The 24,859-nt window shown below is 36.7% G+C and overlaps 1 protein-coding gene across 5 annotated transcripts in view; it reads left to right on the plus strand.

The window, feature by feature from the left end:
• Window positions 1–24,859, plus strand: part of PKP4 (plakophilin 4) — an 88,944-nt gene that overhangs the window by 27,384 nt on the left and 36,701 nt on the right. For 2 of the 5 annotated variants that reach the window (XM_082763344.1, XM_082763346.1), the window contains exons 3-6: window positions 6,898–7,010; window positions 19,291–19,325; window positions 23,816–23,947; window positions 24,106–24,296. In XM_082763344.1, the coding sequence (XP_082619470.1) occupies window positions 6,898–7,010; window positions 19,291–19,325; window positions 23,816–23,947; window positions 24,106–24,296 (471 nt within the window). Of the gene's footprint in view, window positions 1–6,897; window positions 7,011–19,290; window positions 19,326–23,024; window positions 23,093–23,815; window positions 23,948–24,105; window positions 24,297–24,859 lie in introns of those variants that run through there. The other 3 variants (XM_082763345.1, XM_082763347.1, XM_082763348.1) reach the window with 3 other exon arrangements.

A 24,859-nucleotide genomic window follows, 5' to 3' on the forward strand; every position in this document is an offset into this window, starting at 1 on the left:
TCTGTGTGGTCAGTCGTATTCACTACAATGTTGGCACCCCAAGCGGGGTTTTTCTCTGCTCCAGAACCTTCAGCCTCCAAGAGCGTCCACGGTTACAGAGCTCTGAAATTTGAGTTTTGGCTTCTAATCACGGAAGCTTGTCTGCCTGATGTCTGTCTGGTTGCCTTTCCAAAGCAAGTTGCTTTCTTCTTTCTTGAACCAGGTATACACTGCTTCTCCCTGAAAATAATGAAAGCTAGTGTTTTTTATAGCTTCATGTTAAGAAATATGGCCTGTGGTTTTGCAATGAAATTTAGCTTATGAGTACAAAATTGTTGTTTTGTGAGGTGATTAAGTAGTTACTGCTAAACAGGTGAGTAGAATTACATTTTTTTCCTCTATGTATTGAGTAATCTTGGAAAAAAAAATAGCTCTGGCCGAAGCATTGTAGTGTATGTTTCAGAAGATTTGGTTAGTACCAAATCTTTGGTTAGTATGGCAGTGTATTGGGTAATCTACGTGTATAACTTCACTGTGCCCTGCCCACATAGATGATGATCTGCAAATGAAAACAAACGTACTGATTATTTTGTTTGACTCCTGTCATATTGTCACAAGCCAGTGCTATAAAAAAAAATAGTTAATTGTGATTTTTTGCTTAGGCTAGCAGCTTCCCGTGCTGCCAGCATTGTATGGGAGCATCCTGTGTGAGGGGATGGCTCCCACTCCTTTCAGAGAAGCTGTCTAGAGAAACAAATTCAAAAAGCTTCCTGCAACAAATAATATGTTATATGATAGATAAACATACTGGTGGTAGGTGTCCATTCAGAGTGGGATCCCTACCCTCTTCCCACAAGTTTACTCCTAGTGTGTGATGTATTTATTTTAAACTTTTTTTTTTTTTTTTTAAAAAAAAAAAAAAGCTTTTTTATTTTGGGTGCTCATTTTGTTTGTCCATTTTAATGGAACTGACTGTGGGGTCTGAAACAAAAGATAAAAAGGATAAAACAGATGTTCCAGCTATAAAGAAGGTGGCACCTCTAAAATCATCCATCTCTTAGGTATTTATGCAGGTATTTAAGACCTGCAATTACTGTTACAGATACCAGATTTAAGAAGAGACATACGTAAGTCAGCATCCATTGCTTCAAAAAGTATATTAGTTTTGTTACTTCACTGGAACCACAGTCTAAACGCATAAGAACGTTATTCAAATTTAAAAATGAAGCTGAATTTTCTTCTACTTTCACACAGTAAATTAATCTTGCTGTCACTTGCAAAAATACATTAGGTCTTCGTAGGTGTCAGAATGATTTTTAAATGGCAAATTAATCATAAAGGGAGATTCAGGCTGGATATCAGGAAAAGGTTGTTCACCGAGAAGGTAGTCAGGCACTGGAATGGACTCCCCAGGGATGTGGTCATGGCACTGAGCCTGCCGGAGTTCAAGGGGCACTCTCAGATGCATGATTTTGGGATGGTACTGTATGGAGCCAGGGGTCGGAGTTGATGATCCTGTGGGTCCCTTCCAAAGGAGGGTGTTCTTTGATTCTATAAACCTTTGCAGTTCAGTGCACTGTGATATTTTTCTTAGCAGCAGATACACAGGTCATGAATAATACTATAAATGGACAACTGAGGGTGATGGTACAAAATCAACAGTGCTGAGTACCTCAGGTGAAATAGCCAAACATGATTTCTTGTTTTTTTCTATCATGTTTACTTTGCACAGTTTTTCTACTTTAGAACACTAGCGAGTTTTGCTTTTTAAACATAGCATAAATTAATGGAGTAAAATTTCTTACTACATTGTCAATTTGTTACATTCATGTTTTCCACACCCAAGAAAAATAGAAATATGGTACTTTGTTTTAATTAGCGTTTGATTTTTTTGCAGCATGGGGAAAAAATAGCTTTGCTTTTTTGTTATGTTTATTTAAATTATTATTATCTTTTATTTAAATAGACAGTTTATTAATTTGGGTATTGTGCAGCTTCCTGCACTGATATTATATCAGTGTTCTTTTAAGAGAAAAGTTGTCTGTGTTCTGCCAGTCAAAACTAAATCATATGTTTTTCTAGACAGGGGTTACGCTCTCACTGAGATGTGATGTGAAGTTAAACAGCTAACTTTCAGCAGAAAAAGAAAAGACTTTTTCTTACTTCAGTGCTTTCAGCTAAACCTCACTAATCCTGATCTTTGTAATCGCCTGAAATCCTCAAAAACCTCAGGTGATTATTGGTATTGGGTGGAGCTCTGTTCTCCAGATGAAGAATTTGAGTATGCTTTGAGGAATTATCAGGAAGGGTAGGGGAAGGATGCCTATTAAAACTGCAAAAAAGCAAGCACACTGAAATAACAAAAATACAGCATCTTACACTTGTGTTACCTTTAGATCCCTTTTCTCTGCTGCAAATATAGTATTTTCTGTAACTTACACCGTTATGCTTTAGCAAAGGCTTGTCTTGCATTGGTCGTTCTTTTAGTTTCAGTGGGGTTTTTAGTCTGAAATCTGTGATTTGATTTACACTTTACAAGTGTAATCACTGATTTATCTGATCTTAGTTATCTGGTTCATCTCTTAAACACCTTTAGGACAGAAATGTGGGATGAATTAGTTAACAAAGATGCCATCCTGTAGGTGCAAGGTCAGTTGACAACCCCAGAACTTATTTTCCCTCCCATGTGTCTGATTCCTACCATTGTAACTGTTGGAACTGTAGCTTTGTCCTATTTCCTTAGTCCATATTCCTTTTTAATTGATTTACTTTATATAGGCTTTCTAGAATATGTCAGCCTGTTTGATTTGGTAAGTCACTGTAATTTTTTTCCTTCTGGAATGCAAAATGACAAAGTAAAAAGTTGCCCAGAAATAACCTTTGCTTTATAAAGTGTTTTGCTGCAGAAATACATATGAACTGGTGTAGATCACAGAATCATAGAATGGCTTGGGTTGGAAGAGACCTTAGAGTCTGTCTGGTTCCAACCCCAATGCCAGGAGCAGAGGTGCCACCCACTTCTGGCCCACTGCACTCCGGCCTGTAGGAGGCAGCAAATTGGGTGAGTACTCAGATAAACATGTATACATAGCATGTATGAAGCTCTGTAGGCTAATTTTATTTCTATTAATGCCTCTGCCTGTAATGAAAAGGCAAAGCAATAGAGATTGGCTGAGTAGAAGCAAATAATGGTTAGTGTATCTTTTGTTTTTATTTATCTAGTTAAAAGATCAGTAAATAACAAATCTGCAACCTGAGTCTTGTGTTCAATTTCATAGCTTAAATCAATGACATTACTTTTAAAAGTATTTAAACACCAAGATATGGGAAGGAGTCCTAGCCGCAGGGTATTCTTTTTATATTATCTCAGCAAGTGAGGAATGCAATACTGTTTGTTGTAAGTTTGTTACATGCTATATAATACATCATATTTTACCTGGGAAAAAGCTTGCCTTGCCTACATTTTCTTCAAAAGTTACAGAACTTCAACATCTGAACATTTTTTATTTTTTTTTATTTTTTATTTTTTTTTTTTGAAAATCTGGGCATTCCCCACTAAACATGTTAATGTCTGGCTGGAGAATTGTTTTTTGGATATGTGGCTCATCTATATTAACTGGAAAATAAATTCTCATTTATAAATGTATTTTCTTTTTTGGTTAAAATACTTCATAAATATTTTTTTTCCTCTCCAAAACACAAACTGTCCAAAAGAACAGAATGCACATGTACCTCTTTTGTATAACATGAAGTTACCTCATGCTAAGACCTGGTATCAGCCTCTGAAGGCTGGGTCTGTGCTATTCGATGCGGTTCCGTTTTGTACAAACCTTCCAATATTACCCATGCTTTCTAGTCCATATACAGGCCCATAAGATTTGCTGTGGTCCAAAGGTTATCACATTCATGATTTTTTTTTTTTTTTTTTTTTATCAGGTCACAGGACTAAAAGGAGTGTTAACTTTCAAATTCTGTTCAGAGGATGATTTTTAATAACATCCAAGTTTAGTACATATGTCCTAAAATGCTTTTTCACGTCTGAGCATTGGCTGTGCTAAGCATTGCTAACATTGAAGCTTGACAGTAAATGCTAGCCTAGTGGGAAGAGTTGCTTTGTCTTACACTGTAAATGAGCACAGAATTGCCTCCATCCACTGAAGATCTGGGTGGCCTGGAAAGAGTTGAAAACCACATCTACTTCCCCTGGCCCCCATGGTCTGCATGTGTATTTTTTGGGAGGGGCTTTACTGTAAATATGCAACTATTTCAAAATGAAAATGCTTTGTGCCATGAGGAAAGATCGTATGCTGGCATTTAGGGAAAGCTAGATGCCTATCTGTTTTTAGGGTTCTTTTGGTTATCCGAGCCCAAAACAATCAGAAACCATTTTAAAGTTATACAATTTTACCCTAATAGATGATCGATCTTAAAATTTTGCTTGATACAGAAGCCTGAAATTGGGCTTGACCACTGCTGTCCAGTTAGACCTTGTCTGCTTTCAGCATGGGGTGTGCTGCATTTCAGGGCTGCTGTTTCTTGGCCATGCTGAAATCCATCTTAGTGTTTTCAAGTGTAACATTCTTAATATATATATATATATTTATATATATGTGTGTGTGTGTGTGTGTGTGTATTTATATATAATGGATGTTTAGACTTCCAAGTATTACTTTGCTGATACTTGATTGGGGGGGCAGCGCATGTGCATGAAGCGCAAGTGCATGAAGATGTACAGACCCACAGAATGTACTGTTCTAGTAAAATTTTCTTAGTGGAGCAATAGCAGAAAAATGCAGTCTTGTAACATGGATGGGTTATGAAGTTGATCAGAGGGCTGGAGCACCGCTCCTGTGAGAAAAGGCTGAGAGAGGTGGGGCTGTTCAGCCTGGAGAAGAGAAGGCTCCAGGGTGACCTTACTGTGGCTTTTCAGTACTTAAAGGAGACTTAAAAAAAAAAAAAAAAAAAAAAAAAAAAAAAAAAAAAAAAAAAAAAAAAGTGGAGAATGACACTGCTCAATCAGATAATGACAGGACAAGGGGGAATGGTTTTAAACTAAAAGAGGGGAGATTTAGATTGGAGGTTAGGAGGAAATTCTTCGCTCAGAGGGTGGTGAGACACGGGCACAGGTTGCCCGGAGAGGCTGTGGATGCCCCATCCCTGGGGTGTTCAAGGCCAGGCTGGATGGTGCAGGGTGGTGTCCTGCCCATGGCAGGAGTTGGAACTAGGTGATCTTGAAGGTACTATCCAACCTGATCCTGTTCTATGCCTCTGTCCCATGGCAGTAGTGGGTAAGTTCATCATGTTGGAGGGAAAAAGCCTTGATGGACAACATTTAGAGTATCTGGAAGTATTCAGTTTGGTTATTGAGCAGCGAGAAGTATTTGGAAGTTTCTACAATCACTTGAGCCTTATGGGAGGGGCAGTAACTTCTGTGACACATCTTTAACTGGCCAGTTTGTTGTATAGTGCTCAAATCACACCTTCAGAAGAAGCTTTTTATTTTTGTTCTATTATTATTATTTAATTACAGAGCAGTTTCAGGAGCATGGCAGCTGCTGTTTGCCATAGTCTTTATTTGGCTTCCTGATGAAATCAGTGCTAATTAGCCTCCTTTTTGGAGGCAATCTCATTGCAGGATTCAAGAGAAGAAACTTTATCCCTGTTTCTGCAAGGTGAATCTTGGTTTTAGAGTAGTGTTTAAGCACAGTTACTCGGACCTCTCCCCCTGGCTGGAGCTGAGAGGTGCAGAGAGGTTCTTGCAGACTGCTGGGAGCCACAGGTGCATTGCTGAGCTGCGCTTGCTCTTGCTGAACAGCTACACGAGCTGCAAGAATTAGAGATTTCTTTCAGGAGCCGTTAAGGAAAATAACTTATTTAAGCCCTGTTCCATGTAACTGAAGGTATGAAATAATTGTTTGCATTAACTACAGGCTGTGAGTGAAAGTGACTTCTGTGATATGGCAACTAATGTGTAATACAATGACATCTGATACATTTGGGGTGGGGGAATGCTCGTTAGTCATTTACTTTTTGAAATTAAAGGAATGCTTCTGTTGTATTTGACTTCCTTCAAAATTGATCTAATTATTAAATAGTGATGTGCATCTATTTTAAATAATATTGAACAGTTTATTTAACATGACGGGAATGGAGAATAACAAATTGAAAAATAATATGGTTGCTCTGATAGAATACTTATCTCTCATTAACAAAACCTAACCGTGGAGTAAAACTTCACAAATATCCCCTGATGACAGTACGGGTTTCAAAGTATTATATTCATTAAAAAAAGGTATTTCTAGATTTTCATAATACACAAAGATTTTTTTGTAGCTCCATGTATTTCCCATGTCTTCCTGGGAGTATTATGTTCCAAAAGCTGTTCCAGATTTTATAAAGGCTGAGGTTTGATACTTATGACTGCAAAATATAACAAAAGCTTAAATATGAAATGGTGAAATAACACATCTGTCTGCAGCCAGTTTCAAATAACAATTTCTGTGGTTTTGAATATAGAAGTCAGAACATAGTATAGCTTAGGATTTGAAGTTTTGCAATTGGAAAGGGTAGACTGCAATGTCTTATAGTACACCTCTGTTATAAATAAAATTGAGGACCGACTTTGTAGGCACTAATTTTGTTAGATAGTGACAACATAAGAAGATACCAAAAATTTTAATTGTGGGAGGAATAAAATCCACAAATGCTTAAATACATTTTTCTTTTTGTAACAGGTGATTAAATTTGCGTGAACCACTGATTTAAAGAACCATTAAATTCCCCCTTTCATCTAATAATTTATTCCACTAAGAAGTCAAAACAGGAAACGTGATTGTGATGAAACTGACTTTTTTCAGATTTAATCCACACCAATTTTTTAACATCAAGAATGCTTTTCTTTTTATTTTGAAATTTCAGGAGCTCCAATTTCAAAGACTTACCAGAGAACTGGAAGTGGAAAGGCAAATTGTGGCTAATCAGCTAGAAAGATGTAGGCTTGGAGCAGAATCACCAAGTATCGCCAGCACAAGGTACAAGTCCTGATGACTTTACTTTCATATGTCCCATGAGTTAAAGGGCTCCTTATGTCCTGTATACATATATTTCCACTGATAGTTGTTCACCTTCCATTAATATCCTAAGTACAAAAAAAATGTAGATTTGCTATAAAGAGTTGTGAGACAGTTTTAAAAGACCTCTTTAATCATCGATTACATTCTCAGTCTAGGGTGTATAAAGCTTTAATTGTATGTTATAGTTTGCTTGTAAGATTCAGCCAAAGAGAAATGCAGTAGACTTATAAATATTTGCATCAAACTAACAGTGCTAGTTAAATGCAGTAATCCTTACAATTTCATTTTTCCTGAATTAGCTGCCTAGTTTCATCCAGCTCTTCTAAATATAATTCCTCATTACATTTGTTTTCAGGGAATATCTTGCTGTAATTTTACTGTTAGCATATTTTAAGCAGTGTGAAACATGCCTGATATATTTAATGTATAATGATGATAACTGTAGCAAAGCATTTCATTAAAAGCATTTCATTAAAATTTCATTAATATTTTTATAGTAAGTATGATTTTTTTTTTCAATTCCTTAGCAAACTTTTAAACTCTTAAATGTATTTGGGTGTTTATTCATTTGAAATACGTTAAGTGATTGGTAGCTCTTGATTCTGAAAGCACTGATAACAGTGCGTTCTCTTATGAAACACTTATACCTGCATCTCAGGTTACAGCACATTTCATGTTGCCATGTATAGAGAGAATGTGCTCTGAGCATTATACATCTTTTTTCCTTGGTTACTGTTGTTGTTGTGATCTTTCAGCAGTAAATTTAGGTGTCATTTTGAAGTATTTCCTTCTGAGGTCATGATGCACATTTCTGCAAATTAAATAGAAAGTTGATCCCACAAAACCTTAAGAAATGGGACGTGATTATTTGCAATAAATAAATAATTTTTTAAAATCCTGTGTAGCAGCTAACACAGTTGTTTCAATACATCTTATTACTTGGCTTAAGATGTCATTTGACAATGTTGTTCCTAGCATGAGAACTTCTGTTTGAGAAACTTTGAAATATTCAGAAATATTCCTTGGACAAGATGACTGTTTTATACCCTTCCTGCTTGCCCATCCTTCCTCCAGATCCAAACATTTCTGCAGTTACAGTTCAGATCTCGGTTTTGAAAGCTTAAAAAGAAACCAATAAGTTCTTATGGAAGAATAAGTAGAAAGCCTCTATTATTATAATTTATGCCTACAGATACCTCTCATTCAGTCTTGAATCTCCTAATATCCGATTTCAGAGAATTTGCCTGAGCAGTATACAAGGAAAAATGTTTTCTGAATTTGCTGTATGGGGAAGTAGAGAACAAAGAGCACTAGAAATAAATAGCTTATCCCACAAATAAAATTGTGTAGTTTTTGAAGTAATGTACAATTACCAGCATCTACACAATGAGTTAGATACTATGCATTTATCATTTACCAAGATGAAAAACATAATTTATAGCTTCTCAGAGTCATTTGTTCTTTTATTTGCTCTTTATGGCTAAGCAATGTTTGTATGAAAAAGGTGGTGAAAGTGTAGGGGGAGAAAACATTAGCATCTAAATTGGTTTGTTATATATTTTGGTATGAGAACATCTGTGACTCTAGGTAAACTCTCGAAGCACTTGTTTTCAGGGCCATAAAAATTGTTTCATTTTTCTGTAGTTATTAATACACTTTCAAATAAAAATTAATTATAATCTTAATTTTTTACAGACACCCTTATCTTCTCACCACTGTTCTACTCTCTCTAATTTTTTCTTATCCCAGCTGAATCTAGTCTCATAAACATAAGAATGCTACACTATTTTTTTTTTAAACTGAGGGACACTGGATTACAACTTGACTTACTCAAAACTTTGAGATGTGTGTGTCTTTGGTTAATATTTTGGTTTATTCTTTAATGTGGCTGTGCTTTTTAAGAGATGTGTGAGAAGATGAAAGAAAAATTCCGAATTGGAATCAGATGCTTCCATTTCTGCATAGCTTCCAGTGGAGTTAGGGTTGTTGAAAGAATCAAAGTAAAACAGTAGCTTAGAGGAGTGTCATGGCAGACACAAATGCAACTGCAACACTTACACCTGTATTAAATATATATACGTGTGTATATATATATATATATATATACAGCACTTTATATATATATATATAAAACTGTGTTTCACGAAACTGGGTGATGTAAATGTCTTGCTAAGGCTGACAAGGTATTAAAAAAAATGAAGAGGGCGTCTGAGGCATAGAGAAGCTTGAAAACTGAATGCTTTGGGGATGGTGAACAGCCTGCTCAAAGGCACACAGGAAAGTTAAGCATCTTGGCGGCAAGATAATGTTTCTCCCAGACAGATACAAGAATTTTCTAATACAGCCTTATTTGGGAGGGGGGCAGGGCAAAAGTGCAGTATAAGATGCATACCCTTCTTTATTTTTACCCTTTGTTCAGGCTTTCTGCCCCGAGCAAATCAACAATGCTTTGTTTCAAAGATAATGCTTTAATCTCCTTTAATGTGGTTAAAACGTTTGGGAGCATTTGATGTCGGAAGTCCAGCTGAAGGCTTTTTTGACTTCAGTGATGTGGCAATGCCTCTAACTTACCACTTCTAAACTGGTTTCTGGCAAAGCAGCACTGGCCTGGAGGTAGTGCTGCTTGCCAAACAGACGCTGACCCCAAGTCACAGGTACATCCGTGGCAGTATGTGTCCATCTGGGTTGTTGCAGCTTGGGCTTTTAGCTGTTCTGTGCTTCAGTCACATCATCCCTTGAGCCAACTCATCACCCAGTTGCACAAGTGCCAGCTCAAGAGAAGTCTCCTAACAGCTGGTGAGAGAATGGAGAAATGCAACATCAGTGGCGTAAACCAAGTTAAATCTCTGCAGCTAGTACCTGTGGCCTCTCATGTGGTCTTTGTGGCTCTGAGCCTAGATGCTCACACAAGATGGAGCACACTCCATGCAGATGTAGGCATGGTCTGCAACTGTGCACCTGGAGGAATCTGTCTGGAGGTAGGCACCGATGGTGAGACTGCAGCCTACTGAGCTCTCCTGAGAAGGACTTGTGTTGCTGAGGAATCGTTCATTCTGTTACTGCTAGTCCATAAGAAATGTGTTTGTTGCTTTGTACACATGAACAAAGCAAAACAAACTGATGGTACTTGCAGTTTATATTTGTTAGGCTGTTGCAAGACTGTGTTACAACTATATTCTAAATGCAAGCAACACATAGGGGTAGTAGTCGGCTGTTTTGCTCTCCAAAGGAGTATGAAAGTTGACAACAGCAGAAGATCCTCATGTATGAAGGATCTGTAATGTGGGTGGAGAAGGAAGCACTAGTTCAACTGCCCTGAATTCTAAAATGTTTTTATTTTTGTGTACGTGTAGGTTATTGCCTGTTAAAATGCTTCCTTCTCATAATTATATTTATAAATGGGTATTGTCCTCAAGCTTTTCTAAGATATTTCATGCCATCCCATTGCTGTGAGTATTAAATATTTTTCATGCGTTACACACTACAAGATTGGAGATGGCAGCCTGGGAAAAACAATGCAAAGTGTCAGTTTTATCTTTTTACCTCTTGTGTTGTGTTTTAACATGCACAAGTTTCTATGAGGAAGCCACCAGGCTGTTCAGCCTCCCATACAAGCCCAGATACAGACAGCATTGCAGCTCCCTTTCCATCTGCAGTGTTACTCAGTCGGATTCAGTTCTGGGCCGCCAGGTGTGTTGGAGTGCATGCTGATGCAGGTAGATAACAGTACGTGTCAGGGGTCAGCAGTCAGACTTGCTTTATAAAAACGCATTGCTTAACCTCTCAGGTGGGAGTTGGCCAAATGACTCGCACACAGTCGATTCATCTTACTCTTTTCATGAGTTGCTGTGTGCAGCTCTTGAAAATTGAAGGTTTTGGGGAACCAAAAGGTTCATATTTATTAATTTAATTGTAAAATACTACACTCGTAATAGCACAAAAAAAGTGACATTAGAGGCACACTAGACATGATCATTTAAAGAATAGGGGTCCTTTTGGCAGTATGGTAAACAGTCAAAAATTAACATTTCAAGTACTGAATATACTGAATTGATCAAATTTGAGTTGTAATGTGCCTACCTGAAGTCTTTTGAGTTTTGTAAAACAAAATTTATGTTTTAGCTACTACGGTGGTTTATTTTCTTTGCTTTATGTACTGGAAAAAAGGGGTTAAAATACTATGTGCTCTTTCTGCAGTACTATAAAATATTCCAAAGTGATTCTGTAACATATTGCACTCTCTAATTGAGCACTGATCGTTTTCTTTGAGATGAACATGTATTGCATTTCATGCTCATGTTCTTTTTTTTTCTACAAGTGGCAAAATGCTTGTAACAATTGTAAATAGGGCAAGTGGTTTTGCTTGAAAGTCAGCGCATCATCGTTTTGTGCTGGGTAACTTTTGTTCCACTTGAGGAGCAGTAATGGGCGAGACACTTCCAAATGGTGCACCGCCCCCGTGCTCCGGGCGTTCCAGGGCATGCAGCAGCAAGTTTGTCCCCACAGCGCTGACCTCTGCTCACTCATTATTCTTACAGAAACTACTTTGTTGATATTCATGTTCAGTTGTTCGTATGACACATCCTGTTTCAGACTTTCCAAAAGGTGTATTTGAAATTGCTTGCATACATGATGTCACCAAACTTTAATGGCACGTTTTAAGCACCATGAAGTTTACCTTTATAATGAGTATGTGCTTTGAGGGGGCATGGGGACAGAGGTGTTAGGTAGGAATTTTAGTTATTTGTTTATATACGCTAATTTTACGCTTACTGGAATTTGAAAATAAATCATTTGAAGACCTATATTTAATTTAAAAGAAATAAAAGATATACTTTAATTTTCTTTGTTGCAGAGCTTCAGTGCAAAATAATCATAGAATCATAGGAATCACAGAATGGCTCAGGTTGGAAGGGACCTCATAGATCATCTGGTTCCAACCCCCTGCCATAGGTGGGACACCTCCCACTAGGTCAGGTTGCTCAGGGCCTCATCTGGTCTTGAACACCTCCAGGGATGGGGCATCCACAATCTGTGCCAGTGCCTCACCACCCTCCGAGTGAAGAATTTCCTCCTAACCTTTAATCTGAATCTCCCTTCTCTTAGTTTAATACCATTCCCCCCCATCCTGGCATTATCTGATTGAGCAGAGTCGCTTTCCATCTTTTATAAGTCCCCTTTAACCCTGAAAAGCTGCAGTGAGGTCACCCCAGAGCCTTATCTTCTCTAGGCTGAACAGCCCCAGCTCTCTCAACCTTTTTTCATAAGAGAGGTTGGTCCAGCACCTTGGTCAGGATTACACACATCCAATACTATTTATCTGGGTAATGAATAATTTCAAATTATGATGTCCTAGTTGATCATTGTAAAGCTGTCGGAAGAAAAGTTGAGGCACATTGTAGTAATGTTGCATTTATGATAACACTTTAGAAAAAATGATGATTAATTACATCAGTAGTATTTAGCTAGGAACTACTTACGTTAGATAAAACAACCAGATATCAGATCCCTTCATGGTTGCTGATGTGAAACGTTTTGGAGGGAGTAACTGTCTCTGTTGCAGAATGAAGGAATGAATGTCCTTTTATCAGAAGTTGGTCCGTGTCATGATTGTTTTAGACCTCACGTTCTTATTCAGTGTATTATAAATCCTCTTTCATCTACTTGTAAGGTTTCTATTCTCTTTATTACAAATAATTGCATATAAAGGTATGGTTTTTATTTTAATACTCTTCAGACTGTAACGATATTTTGTGATTCTGATTTCAGAATGTAAGAATGGATTGTGTTGGTCTTGTTTGTTCTCCTGTAGGTTTAAAAAAAAAAAAAACAAAAATAATAATCTCATTGAATGTCTCTTCCTCTGTCAGTATCATTTGATTATACTCTGAAATGTCCTTACTTTAAAATTGTCTCAGGAAATGAACTCCTTTTTCTTATCTTCCATTTCAGCTATTTCCCTTGTAGAAAGAATAACAAGACCAGAACCATTAGTTGGTGTAACAACGTTAACGATTTTTTCTATATTTTTCATGTTTTCTTCAAAACCTACATTCTAGTTGCTTTTTTATTGTACCCACATCCACTGACGTCTCCTGCTTGTATGTTTTCTTACTTGCTACACAAGATTTTAGGTTTTCAGGTCTTATGGCTGTCCTGAGAATGTAAATATAACAAAAACCACGTTCATAGGCACTTTCATTAGTGGTTAAGTTGGACATAAAACCTCTGTCGTATATGAGCTGGTCCAAATATCCCCATCTTTGCCTGTATCCATTACATTTCTTGTCATAATGCTTCCCATTCAGTCATCCAGGTGTTTAATAAACTAATCTCATTTCCAGATTTCAGTAGTCTATGCAAAGGTTCTTAAACACTGCTGCTAGAAGTAGTCCCAGAATTTCTCTACAAATGTTTTTTGACATTAAAAATAAGTTTTTGTTTTTGTTTTTTTTTAATTTCGTTTTGTTTGTTTTGGTATGAGCAATTTTCTAATCCTATAGGTGTGGGGTTTTTTTGTAGTTGTTTTTTTGAGTTTATCATGGCTAGTCAGTTATCTTAAATGAGTTTGTCATAGGCTTTGCAAGAAATTTTTGAACATGTAAGTAAATAGATAGAAAAGAACGAAAAGCAGCAAGCCTGTTCTGTTTTTAGCCAAACAGCTGAAGTAGATTAAAGATGTAAGCTTGTCTTTTCCAAAAGTTGTCTTGGCTTGCGGCTGTCATGGAAGCTCGAGTGTTTTTAATCGATTTCAAGTAGCTAATTGAAAACTCAAATATTTAATATGTTCAATATTGCCTTCTGCACCTTCTAAAGGTAGCACTAGAAAAGTAATCGTTTACAATGAGGGACTGATGTGTTGTACTGGTAACAACTGAAACACCTCTTTAAGTTCCTTGAGAATCCTTTCCTCTAGGAGTCTATATTTAGTTTTAGCACTACATTTTTAGTAGTTTGTCCCTAGTGAGGAACCACTTGGAGTGGTTTGGAGATTTTTCCATCAACCTCTGAGGATGATTGTTTTTAAGTACTCACTTAGATCTTCTGTGGTGTTCTCTCTTTCCTTTATATGTATGCTTTTAGCTCATTGTGAATGAATATGATTCTCTATGGTTTTTTATCTGATAACCAAAGCAAATAAGGAACTCGTTCTCTTTTTTCTCATGGCGCTTTGCGTAGATACTCTGTTTACCCAAGCAAACAACAAAAAAGTAGAAAGAGATAACTGAGATTTATGTATTAAAAGTTTTTAAAATTTATTTTACATTCTTTTGCTTTTTACTCAACTCGTAAATAATGTTGCATTATACTTAGGAGCAGAGGTAACAGCAGCCTACATCTTCTTACTTTCACTCTTGTGCAAATTCTTCTGTGCCAAGTATCAGCACACAATATCCAAGTATTCCATGCCCAGGACTTTTGTAAGTCTTCACATTCTCTAGCTATTTTTTCTGAAGTGTAGAGTCTTCCGCAGCATTTCTAGGTCATCAAAAGCTATTAAAATTTTAGACAATGCAATATATTAGGTATTTTATGAGTTGTAGTTTATCAAATGTCTTCAGGAAGCATTATAGAGTTCCCTACTCTAACATCTAGGACCTGAAGAGTCACTATATGACCAATCAACCCATCATTTAGTAAGTCTTTTTAAGATGCTTAGCTTAGTGAGTGGGAGAGCTCAAAGCAAGTAACGAGATACGGAAGGCATCACTTCAGGCCTGTAATGCTGAATACCATGTCTTTCCTTTGGCACTTCAGCAGTGACACTCAGGCAGCATCAGCTGCTTGTTTAAAAGTGCAGAGTATGCTATCACTTGTCTTGAATCCACAGAAATTTAAGAAGGCTGATTTTTGCATTTCTACACTGAAAATAAATGAAAATTGTGAACTTTCTTGTTACGCCTCTGGTGTTCGTATTTTGGTTTATTTTCTGTGTATGCAGACTGTAAGCATTTCTGAAGATCTGTCAAAGCTTTTGAATGCCAGTAGAACTGGGGAATTTTGCTTTTTATGCATTTTGATTGCTGGTTTTCAAATATTAAAAAAGAAATGCAGTTTATTGGTGAGGTGCTCTGCTGATAAATTGAAGAGTGAGCTACATATGTGAATGTTTACATTTTTATCCAGTAATTGACTGAGCTTTGAATTAGGATTGTTAGTTTTCCTGTGAGCAGTCAGCTCCCACAGACCGAGACACAGTAAGTGACCGTCTGCCAGCTGAGTCGAGCAGCTTGCGCACACTGCCCCGAGCTCTGCTGGGCAGTGGTGATGAGCCAGGAGGACGTGTTATCCACTCAGCCGCTGAAAACTTCTTACAGCTGAAGCTCTGGAAGGGCGGTGCGTGTCGTAGTAGTTACTGCGGTGTGTTGTTCACCTAAAGCAGTACCTGAAGGACGGTCAAACGTGTGAGACCTCTGCATTTTGAATGAGTGGTGCCCAGCGCAGGCAGTGCCCCGCTGCAGGGTGGCTGTGCCCCGCCGTTCCCCTGCAGTGCCGGCCGGTCTGTGTCGCTCCTCTGCATCGGGATTCAGCCTGCAACAGCGTCCTGTGATAGGTGGCCAAATTTGGGTGTAGCCCCCAAGGGGCAGCTTCCCAAATCCTACCCAGAGCTGTAGTGCTCGCCTTTATCAGCGGAAGATCTGTCCCGGCAAGTCACAGGACCGCTTGCTCCTCTTGCACTTTGGTAGGTGCCTATAGTACTCTGCAGAGTGGGTGCGGGAGTTCAGCTGAAAAGCTGAGGACTGGAAATTAGCTTGAAAATTTATCTTTAGTTATAATATTTGTGAAAACTTATGCTCACCTCTGTCATCAAAAATATGGAATCACATTGTACTGATTTTGGTGGTTGCTAGTTACTAGTAATGTGTGTTACAGCCTATGGATTTTAATATATACCCCTCTTTTTATTTTTCAAATCTGCCTCTGCCAAGAATTTCCAGTTATCTACATCTTTAAGCCTTCATACTGCTTATAACTGTGAATGAATTCTTGATGTAGATACTTAAAATTGAAGATAAAAAATAGGTAAAACAAAACATTCTGTCTTAACAGATGCTTAAATTTGGACTGGTATCTCTGGCTAAGCAACAAGCACACAACCCTGTGAATAAACCATTCCCTCCCCTCCCCCTTTAATAGTATAATACTTAACAAAAATTAGAAATCTACAACTTTCTTAAATTTTTGTGTTTAAATTAAAATTAAATTAAAAAAAATAAATAAAAAATTAAATTCGTACCGTTTTCATCCCAGGGATGGGTACTGTAAGAGATTTGGCTGAACCAGCCAGTTCTGCCTTTGAAGTGTGGCCAGGTTGTTAAACTGCCATAGCTGTTTGAGATGAATGTTCATCACCTTTTCTAACTTTGAAATCCAAAGCTGAAAAGTGTTTATCTGACAGCTATTGCTTGAAGAATGTAAAATGGAGCTAGTGATACTTTGTATGTTTTGTCTCACAATGACTTCATATGAAACCTTTTCCCTTTATGGATTTTTTTTTCCAGACTAGCAGCTAGTTCAATTTTGTGTCTACAACATAATAAGCTTTGAAATAAAACTGTAAGGTGTCAAAGAAATGATCTGAAATTAAGAAAGGGGTTTAAAAGAAATGCACATACTTAGGAAATAGCAGTAAGAACAACACCAAGAAAGCAAAGGATCCTCAAAATGAATCGTGGAATCACAGACTGGTTTGGGTTGGAAGGAATCATCTTAACTATTGTGTGGGGACATCTTCCACTAGACCAGGTTGCCCAAGGCTGCATCCTACGGGGATTGGGCATCCATAATTCTCTGAACAGCCTCACTTACGCTCAGAGTAAAGCATTTCTTCCTAATGTCTAACCTAAATCTACCCTCTTCTAGTTTAAAACCATCATCTCTTGTCCTATTGCTACATGCCTTGATAGAGGGTTTCTCCCCAGCTTTCCTCTAAGCCCCATTTAGGTACTGGAAGGTCTATAAGGCTGGCTGCTATAAGGTTTCCCTGGAACCCTTTCTTCTCCAGGCTGAACAACCCAAGCTCTCTCAGCCTCTCCTCTCAGGAGAGGTGCTCCACCCCACTTAGCTTTGTGGCCCTCCCCTGGACCCGCTCTAACATGTCCTTCTTGTGCTGGGGGCTCCAGAGCTGAATGCAGCACTGAAAGTGGGGTCACACGAGAGTGGAGCAGAGGGTGACAATCACCTCCCTTGCCTGCCACACTCCTTTCGATGCAGCCCAGGATATGGTTGGCTTTCTGGGCTGCAAGCACACATTGCTGCCATGTGTAGAGCTTCTCATCACCAACACCCCCAAGTCCTTCTGAGTGTTGCTCTCAATCCATTCTCTGCCCAGCCTGGATTTGTGCTTGGGACTGCACCAGCCCAGTGCAGGACCTTGCCCTTGGCCTTGTTGAACCTCATGAGGTTTGCACAGGCCCATCTCTCAAGCCTGTCCAGGTCCCTGTGGATGACATCCCTTCCCTCCACTCAATCTCTCTGTCCCTGTCACCAATAAAGATGCTAAGTAATACTGGCATCAGTGCTGACCCCTAAGGAACACCAGGGGTTGGAATATATTGATTTCAGGAAAATCTGTATGCCTCTTCTGTCTTCAGTAATATATGTCACTGTTATCTGAACTTAAGATATCCATACCTCTCTACTCTTTCTTGAAGGTAGAGAAGCCTTGCAGAGAGGTCCTGACTCTATGGTGGATGCTCTTTAAGTCTTTGTAGGTCTCTCTTGTACTGGGGTCCCAGAACTGGCCACAGTACTCCAGGTGCAGCCTCAGCACTGCTGAGCAGAGTAAAGAGATGCTGTGAGATGAGCCAGGAGAACCTCCATGTGGAGTTCTTCACCTGTAACTTTACACACCAAGTTTCAGCCTAGTAAACTATCCTGCTTTATGTGCTTTGTAAAGAGAGAACAAGCGTAGCATCCCAAAACACTCTAAAATTGGCCATTCGCTCTCACGGTCTATGATGTATAGTAAAAATTTTGATACTGCCTAGCTGGCTATCAGATGCTTGAAGCTTGAATTTGAATTCTTAATTTCTTTGGATTTTAGTTTAGTTTGTGCTAGTATGCATGTTTAATGCTCCTATACGCAACTCTATTGTCTCTCAAAAAAGTTCCTTGATGATTATTTCATGTTTACTATTTTACAAAATATCTAGTAGCGGTGATTTTGCTGTGCTAAAATATTTTTTATAATTGGTAGCTGTGGTAGAAAGATAAAATAAATAATACTAATTCAGTAATATATGCATCTTATCCAACATCACAGTTGCATGCTGATACATAGACAAAATCTGATGGAGTTGCCCGTATTTTCTTCTGAATAGATTTTTGTTTGGAAAATACTAGCTTATAATCATTGCAAAATGATTTAATACTCCGAGTTTGATAATTGATATATAGAGCAAGGAGATAGTGGAAAAATGTAATAATATATGGATGAATTTTCTATCTGCAGAGTAGTGCATTAGTACTGTATCAACATGTGAAAGAATGTCTTGTAGCAGAAACAAAATATTTAAGATAGTTTTGTGTAAAATAACAATTTGAAAAAGACAATCTTGTAAAATAGTTGTTTCTTAAGGCATCTGTTTAACCTTGATAATGGAAATACCTGTTTGTGCTTAGTGGTCGACACGTTTTGATATGTCAGATGTCTTCACTTCTTACCATATACAAGGGATCAAAATTCCCTCTGGAAAACTGGGAAGTGACACAGTAGTAATATCTGCAGGTTCCATTTCTGTTCATTTATTCAAATTGCATTTTCGGAGATTCAAAATGCTCTAGAATTGTAATTCCCAAACTTTTTTGCTAGACCCTACCATGAGCCGTGAATGCTCCTGTTTTTGAAGTTGTTTGCTTACTGCTAATCATATGCACATGACTGTGAAATTCTACTTTATACTATCTTATTTATATCATCACACCTTAAATAAGAAGTGCATATCATAAGACATGCTCTTACCTGTCCTGTTGCAGAGAGGTCACGCTCATTGATAATTTACGATACAGTGAGTTAGAGGGAATTTCCCATGATAAATAGAAAATAAAAATCAATAGCCAAAGGTTGAATTGTCAGGTATAAAGAGCTACAGAGTATTATTTACAGGGTCTATTGAAACTTTGCTGGTTTTTGTACAATTTTATATGTTTTGGTTTTAAAAATATGTAAAAATAAAGAAGAAATTCAAACTAGATACGTGGTTCTTTTTTGTGATAACTTTTTTTCTTTCTGCAGCTCTACTGAGAAGTCATTTCCTTGGAGATCACCAGGTATTATCTTTTATGTGTACATTTTGCTTTAAACCTGCAAATCTGTATTTTCTTGGTATTTATTGCATGTTTTGATGTGAACTGAACATTAGCAGCAGCACTATGTACCTTTTTCAAATATCTTTTCTAAAGTAATATTAATATACTTCCTCATGTGCAGACTTATGTGTTCCTTTGTTACTGTAAAAGGTTATTTTGGCTTAAATACAGATAGTTGCAGGTACTTTCCTTACATCTTTTTGTGCCTTTTGAATTTTTGTGTGATTTTGTGAACAACAAAAGCCTTGTATATTTACAGTTAATTAAAATTAATTTTGAGTCTTCCTCTTGGTAGGTGAGGATCATGGAAAAAATACTGTTCATCTTCAGCTTGAAGACTTTTTTCCTTTTTACAGTTATTACGTAACTGAGAGATCCTCCAAGAAAAAACACTCTCAAAAAAAAGCTTTGCTTCTCTTTTTATATCTCAGGATATCCTGAACTTACTTTCCAAAATGAGAAAAATTGGTCTCATAGTACTTCTACATTTACTCTTGAGTATATTAGGTGAAAGTGGATAGGACTGTATCTTTCAAGTGACATTCAACTCTATAAGCCAGAAGGATCAGTTAGAACAATCCAATGAGATCTTGCCAGATCAGAGCATTTAACCAGTGAGGTTGCTTGCATCAGTTAAAATATTTCATGATTGAAGAGTCAATCTCTGAACAGTTGGTAGTCCTTCAGAGTGATGAAATGTATATGCAGAAGACCTCACCACACAGCAGAACTAGAAATAGGACTTCAACTCCCTCAACTACTTTTGTGCTCGATTGTGGTTTTTTTTACTTCAATCGTATACCCTTGAAAGAATACCATGTTAATCAAAATGAGTTGAATGTAATAAAAATGCAGTTAGAATTTTAGGTAGCTTGTTAAAAGTTTATCAACTAAGTTCTGCACAGTGTTAAATATCTTTATGTAAGTATGTATGCAGTTTTAAGAACTATCCAATATTTTGCCTTACAAAGAATAACACATCATAATGATCTGCGTGTTCACTGAAATGTATTTATAACTATGATAATTATGACTACTTTAGATAAATCCATCTCTCACATTATCTTCTTTCCTTTACCCCGTATGTTTTTTGGTTTTATTTAGAGATTAAGCTTTTAAACCCCATGTAATTGTATTTGCATGGTTTCAGTTGCTGTAACATTATCATCTCTGTTGATGTGAGGCACTTGTATTAGCTTTTTTCCCTTTCTTTTAAGTCTAATGTTCTCAACAACCTATTTTCCATGGTATTTAGATTTTGCTAATCATGGTGGTGTTTTTTGGGGTATTCTTCTGAACTATTTTTAAACAGAAATTGAGCTCGTTTTTTCATGTAATTGAGAAATTACTATTTCTTTATTAATTTTTTTCATTCTGAATTTTTTTTTGTGTCCTTTTTCTTATATTATTTCCCTTGGTTCTCTAATGTTCCAGTGGCAGTTCACAACTGGTAAAGGTATCTTCTAACAGATCGCAGTCTATGTTACTGATTTTGCTAAGCCAATTACATTCCATTTCTTTATTTCCTCCACAGTTTTTCCTGAAGCTTATTCTTAATCTAATGTTTTTTCTCCTTGGCTTTCTATTAATTTGTCTTTTTCTTTCTTTCATCTATCCAGTTCTCATTTTTGTCTTATCCTTTATCTCCTCCTATTTCTGTGTTTCTTTTCCTTAAAAATCTCCTGCTCACACCCCTGCTATGAAGTCACTTAACATTTGGCACAATGGCAATACTTAAGAGAGAAAAGGTCCAGGAAGTCTAGGAATGCACTTACTTTAGAACAGGATTCATAGTCAAACTATCATAAGTTACAAATATATTTATATCAAATTTCAGTTTAAATAGTGTGTGCATTAATCCTAATTGAGATGTATATTACATCTGTGTGTATTTAAAGTAAGGCTTTCCTAGAGTAATTGCTCAGAAGTGTACATGTTAGTATTTTTTTGATTATAATTTAAAGTGATACACATTTCACTTAATGTTCACCTTTACGTTGTGACTATAGGATGATGGTAGGTTTTACTTACATTTCTTTAACAAAGCTCAAAAGTGAATATGTGACTAGATGATGCTTTACCAACTGTGATCTTAAAAATACTGAAGTTAAAGATGAACGAAAACACTTTTTTAAAATCACCAGGGTATTTTCCTGACTTGGAGACAGCAGTTGTCAAAAGACGTCAGCAGGTGTTGTGATGTGACCTTAGCTTGAAAGTGCATCAACAGAAGTATACAGAATTTTTAACAGAAAAATAACATGATGTTGTTTCGCAGGTGCTTATAAATAGAATATTAGATCAGTAGCCATTTATAAAAAGGCTATTATTTTATTCGGGGCATTCTCCTCATGATTTATAGTAGCAGAGAGAGAGAAAAACAAGTCATTTTATTGTGCTTTCTTGCTTTTGTTAGAAAGTCTAAACAATCTTTATTTTTTTAGCACTGTGAAAGCATTTGCTTGGTGGCAAATGTGTGATGGAAGTGAGATTTCAGTTTAGATCTCTGTCTTAGAAACATCTGTGTGGCATCGAACAATTGAACTTTGTTCTTCCTATGTGTTTGTCCCCACATTGGTTATTTGTCAGTTTGAAATTGATTTTATATTATGAAACAGCCAGTAAGCAAAATAACAGAGCCTTGTGTTACTTAAATGAAAAAGACTGAAGATTAAAATATTGAAGTTGAAGATAATTATAAAGTAGTTTAAATTACTACCAGTCCCTGCAAGTCTTTTAGTCTAAAGAACATGTCATAATACCCACTGATGTCCATCATGATCTGTTACCAAGTTAATGTAGCAAGAGCTGTGAAGTTATTTCAGTGTTGGTTCTCCATATCATTTCTAGGGACACTTTTGATGAAATTAATGTATGTAATAACACTTATTAAGTCGTAATTAAATTTGGTCATAATACTCCTATTGCAGTTAATTGATTTAGTGTCAAATTAAACTAGATGGTTTTGACCTAAGAATGTGCTAGTCCCAATTAAGCATGCTGGCTGCCTGTATTTGTAAGATGCATTGATTTTATTTTATTTTTTAAATCTGATATTTGAACAGTGTTCAAGCATTCATTATAATACCAACTAACAAGTAACATTTTTAGTATGGGAGTTCAATTACTGCACAAATATTGAGACACCAGCATTTTGTGTACGGCTATTATTACCAGCTATTGGTAAAATTCAGAGTATTTCTTTTTTGGCTTCTTAGGTAAGAATACTCTGTCTATATTTTGGAAATCCATTTGAAGCATACTGTATATAACTGTCGTAATAAAGAATTTCTAATAGCTTATCTGTGGTTTTCTGCGTGTTTTTTTTTTGTTGTTGCTTTGTTTTTTGTTGTTATTTTGTTTTGTTTGTTTTTCATGAGTGCAACTAGATTTTATATCAGGTAGAGAGTTTTCATTATCGATTTCATAGAATTTTTCAGCCCACTTTCCCATTTTCCTCCTCTATCACTAGCATCAAGTCTGCACACTCCTGGTTTTGTAACATGCTGTTATATTCATTTTCAAAGAGCACTTAACGGGTTTCACTGTCTACAGCTCACAACTTTTGACGTGAAACATTTGCAGAAGTTTTTACTAGACCATTGCTTCTTTCCATGTTATTTTTGGTTTCTCATCTAGTTGCATTCATGTATTTCTTCAGTAAGAATTTACATATTTGGTGTTCCAGATGTAATCCATATTTCCTACTGCATCTCTTCTTCATCAGTGTAAGTGTATCATGACAGTTGAATAACAATTGAATATTTCTGTCGATATAACTTTGATTCAGTTTGCTCTTTGGTCTCCTCATCTTTGCCCTTATATTTGTACTGGGTCTGTATTTGTACCACCACAATATTCTAGACCGTACAACTTTTTCCTTTCTTCATAATACTGTTGTGATGTCTCCTTTGCCTTCTCTTATGAGGCTTTCCTTTGTTATCTGTAAATTTCAGCTAATATTCTTATATCTAATGTTAGCGTAAGAGTGGTTAAAAAAAGTGAGCATTCGGATAGTAACACATGAAATACAGAATTCATAACATTTGCAGCAACTTCTTTTGCTGATACAAAAATAAGATTGGAATTCAACTCAAACTTTTGCTTACAAAGTTCTCAAGATAATAGGTGACAAGTGACAAAAATTCTCTGTTCCATCATGTTTCTACTCTGCAAAGTGTATTTACTAGATAGCCAATTACATTTTAATTAAAATAAGTTGGACAGCACATCTAAACACTGAGAATTGTAGAGCTATATCAAAATTTCAAACAAGGTTCTCAGACACGAATATGAAAGTTCTTTTAGTTTGGTAGATGGGACCTACAGTCTACCAGTAGACTGTATTTGCATTGGAAGTAATTTCTTTGGTAGCATGTGTGAGAATTATTGAGTTTGCAGGAGAATTGCATGTGAAGTAGTGCATTTATCATCCTAATGTATTTTTTCAGATCCTCCGGCCACCAGTGTAAACAAACCCCCAGTGTCAGAGAGCGTTCATACCAATGCCTATCACGTTACGACAGAGCCAGTACAAGGGAACCTTTACTCACCGGAACAGACATCTCTCCATGAAAGTGAGGGTCTGTTGTATGCATTTTAAATATTAGAATACATTTCTATATTGACTGTATTAAAATGTAATATAATTAATAATGCAACAAATAGCAATGTTCTGTACTATTTTATTTTCCTACTGTTATGCAGTACTTTTATTCTTACGTTGGCTTCATATCTACAGGGTCTGTAGGTAACTCGAGAAGTTCAACACAAATGAATTCTTATTCTGACAGTGGTTACCAGGAAGTAAGCAGTTTCCATAACAGCCAAAACTTGAACAAATCAGAAAACAGACAACAGCATTCCCTTATCGGAACCACTAATAACCATTTGGTGAGAAGCTCACGAGCTGAAGGGCAGACTTCAGTCCAGGTACACTTGAAATACTACATCTTATTTTTTGTCTATTTTGCCTGTGTATATAACACAGTTTTAAAGACAATAAATGTATAGCTGGACCTACCCTTTTTTGCCTTAACACCTTCACTGATTAGAAAGTGGAAATGGCTTGCAGCTGAGGTTAAAAAAAAAAAAAACAACTTCTGAAGACTTCAGAGTGCACAGTATACTGTTGATGTACAGGATCAGCAAAGCATCACTCATGATTGTTTCAGTTGTGATGCTTGTGAAAATCTTATAAATTTTGCCAATATGCAAACATGGTGCTTAAAGAAAGATGGTATTTGTGTTCCTGTACCTTGTACTGTTTCTAGCCTTTTCCCCCCTCCTTTTTCATTAATCAGAATGATATTAAGACAGTTATTGAATAAACTTTATTAGCTTATACTAAAATTTAATACTATTTCTGAATTTTCAAAATAGTAACTCTTCTTATTAGAATGGTGAGGAAAGAAAGCATTAGTACATATTAACATAGACAAATAGGAATGAGGAATTTCTTTCGTGTGTGAAGAAATTCTGTCTAGAAAAAAAAG

The sequence above is a fragment of the Aythya marila genome, assembly GCF_965140915.1.
Source record: "Aythya marila genome assembly, chromosome: 6".
NCBI lineage: Eukaryota > Metazoa > Chordata > Aves > Anseriformes > Anatidae > Aythya > Aythya marila.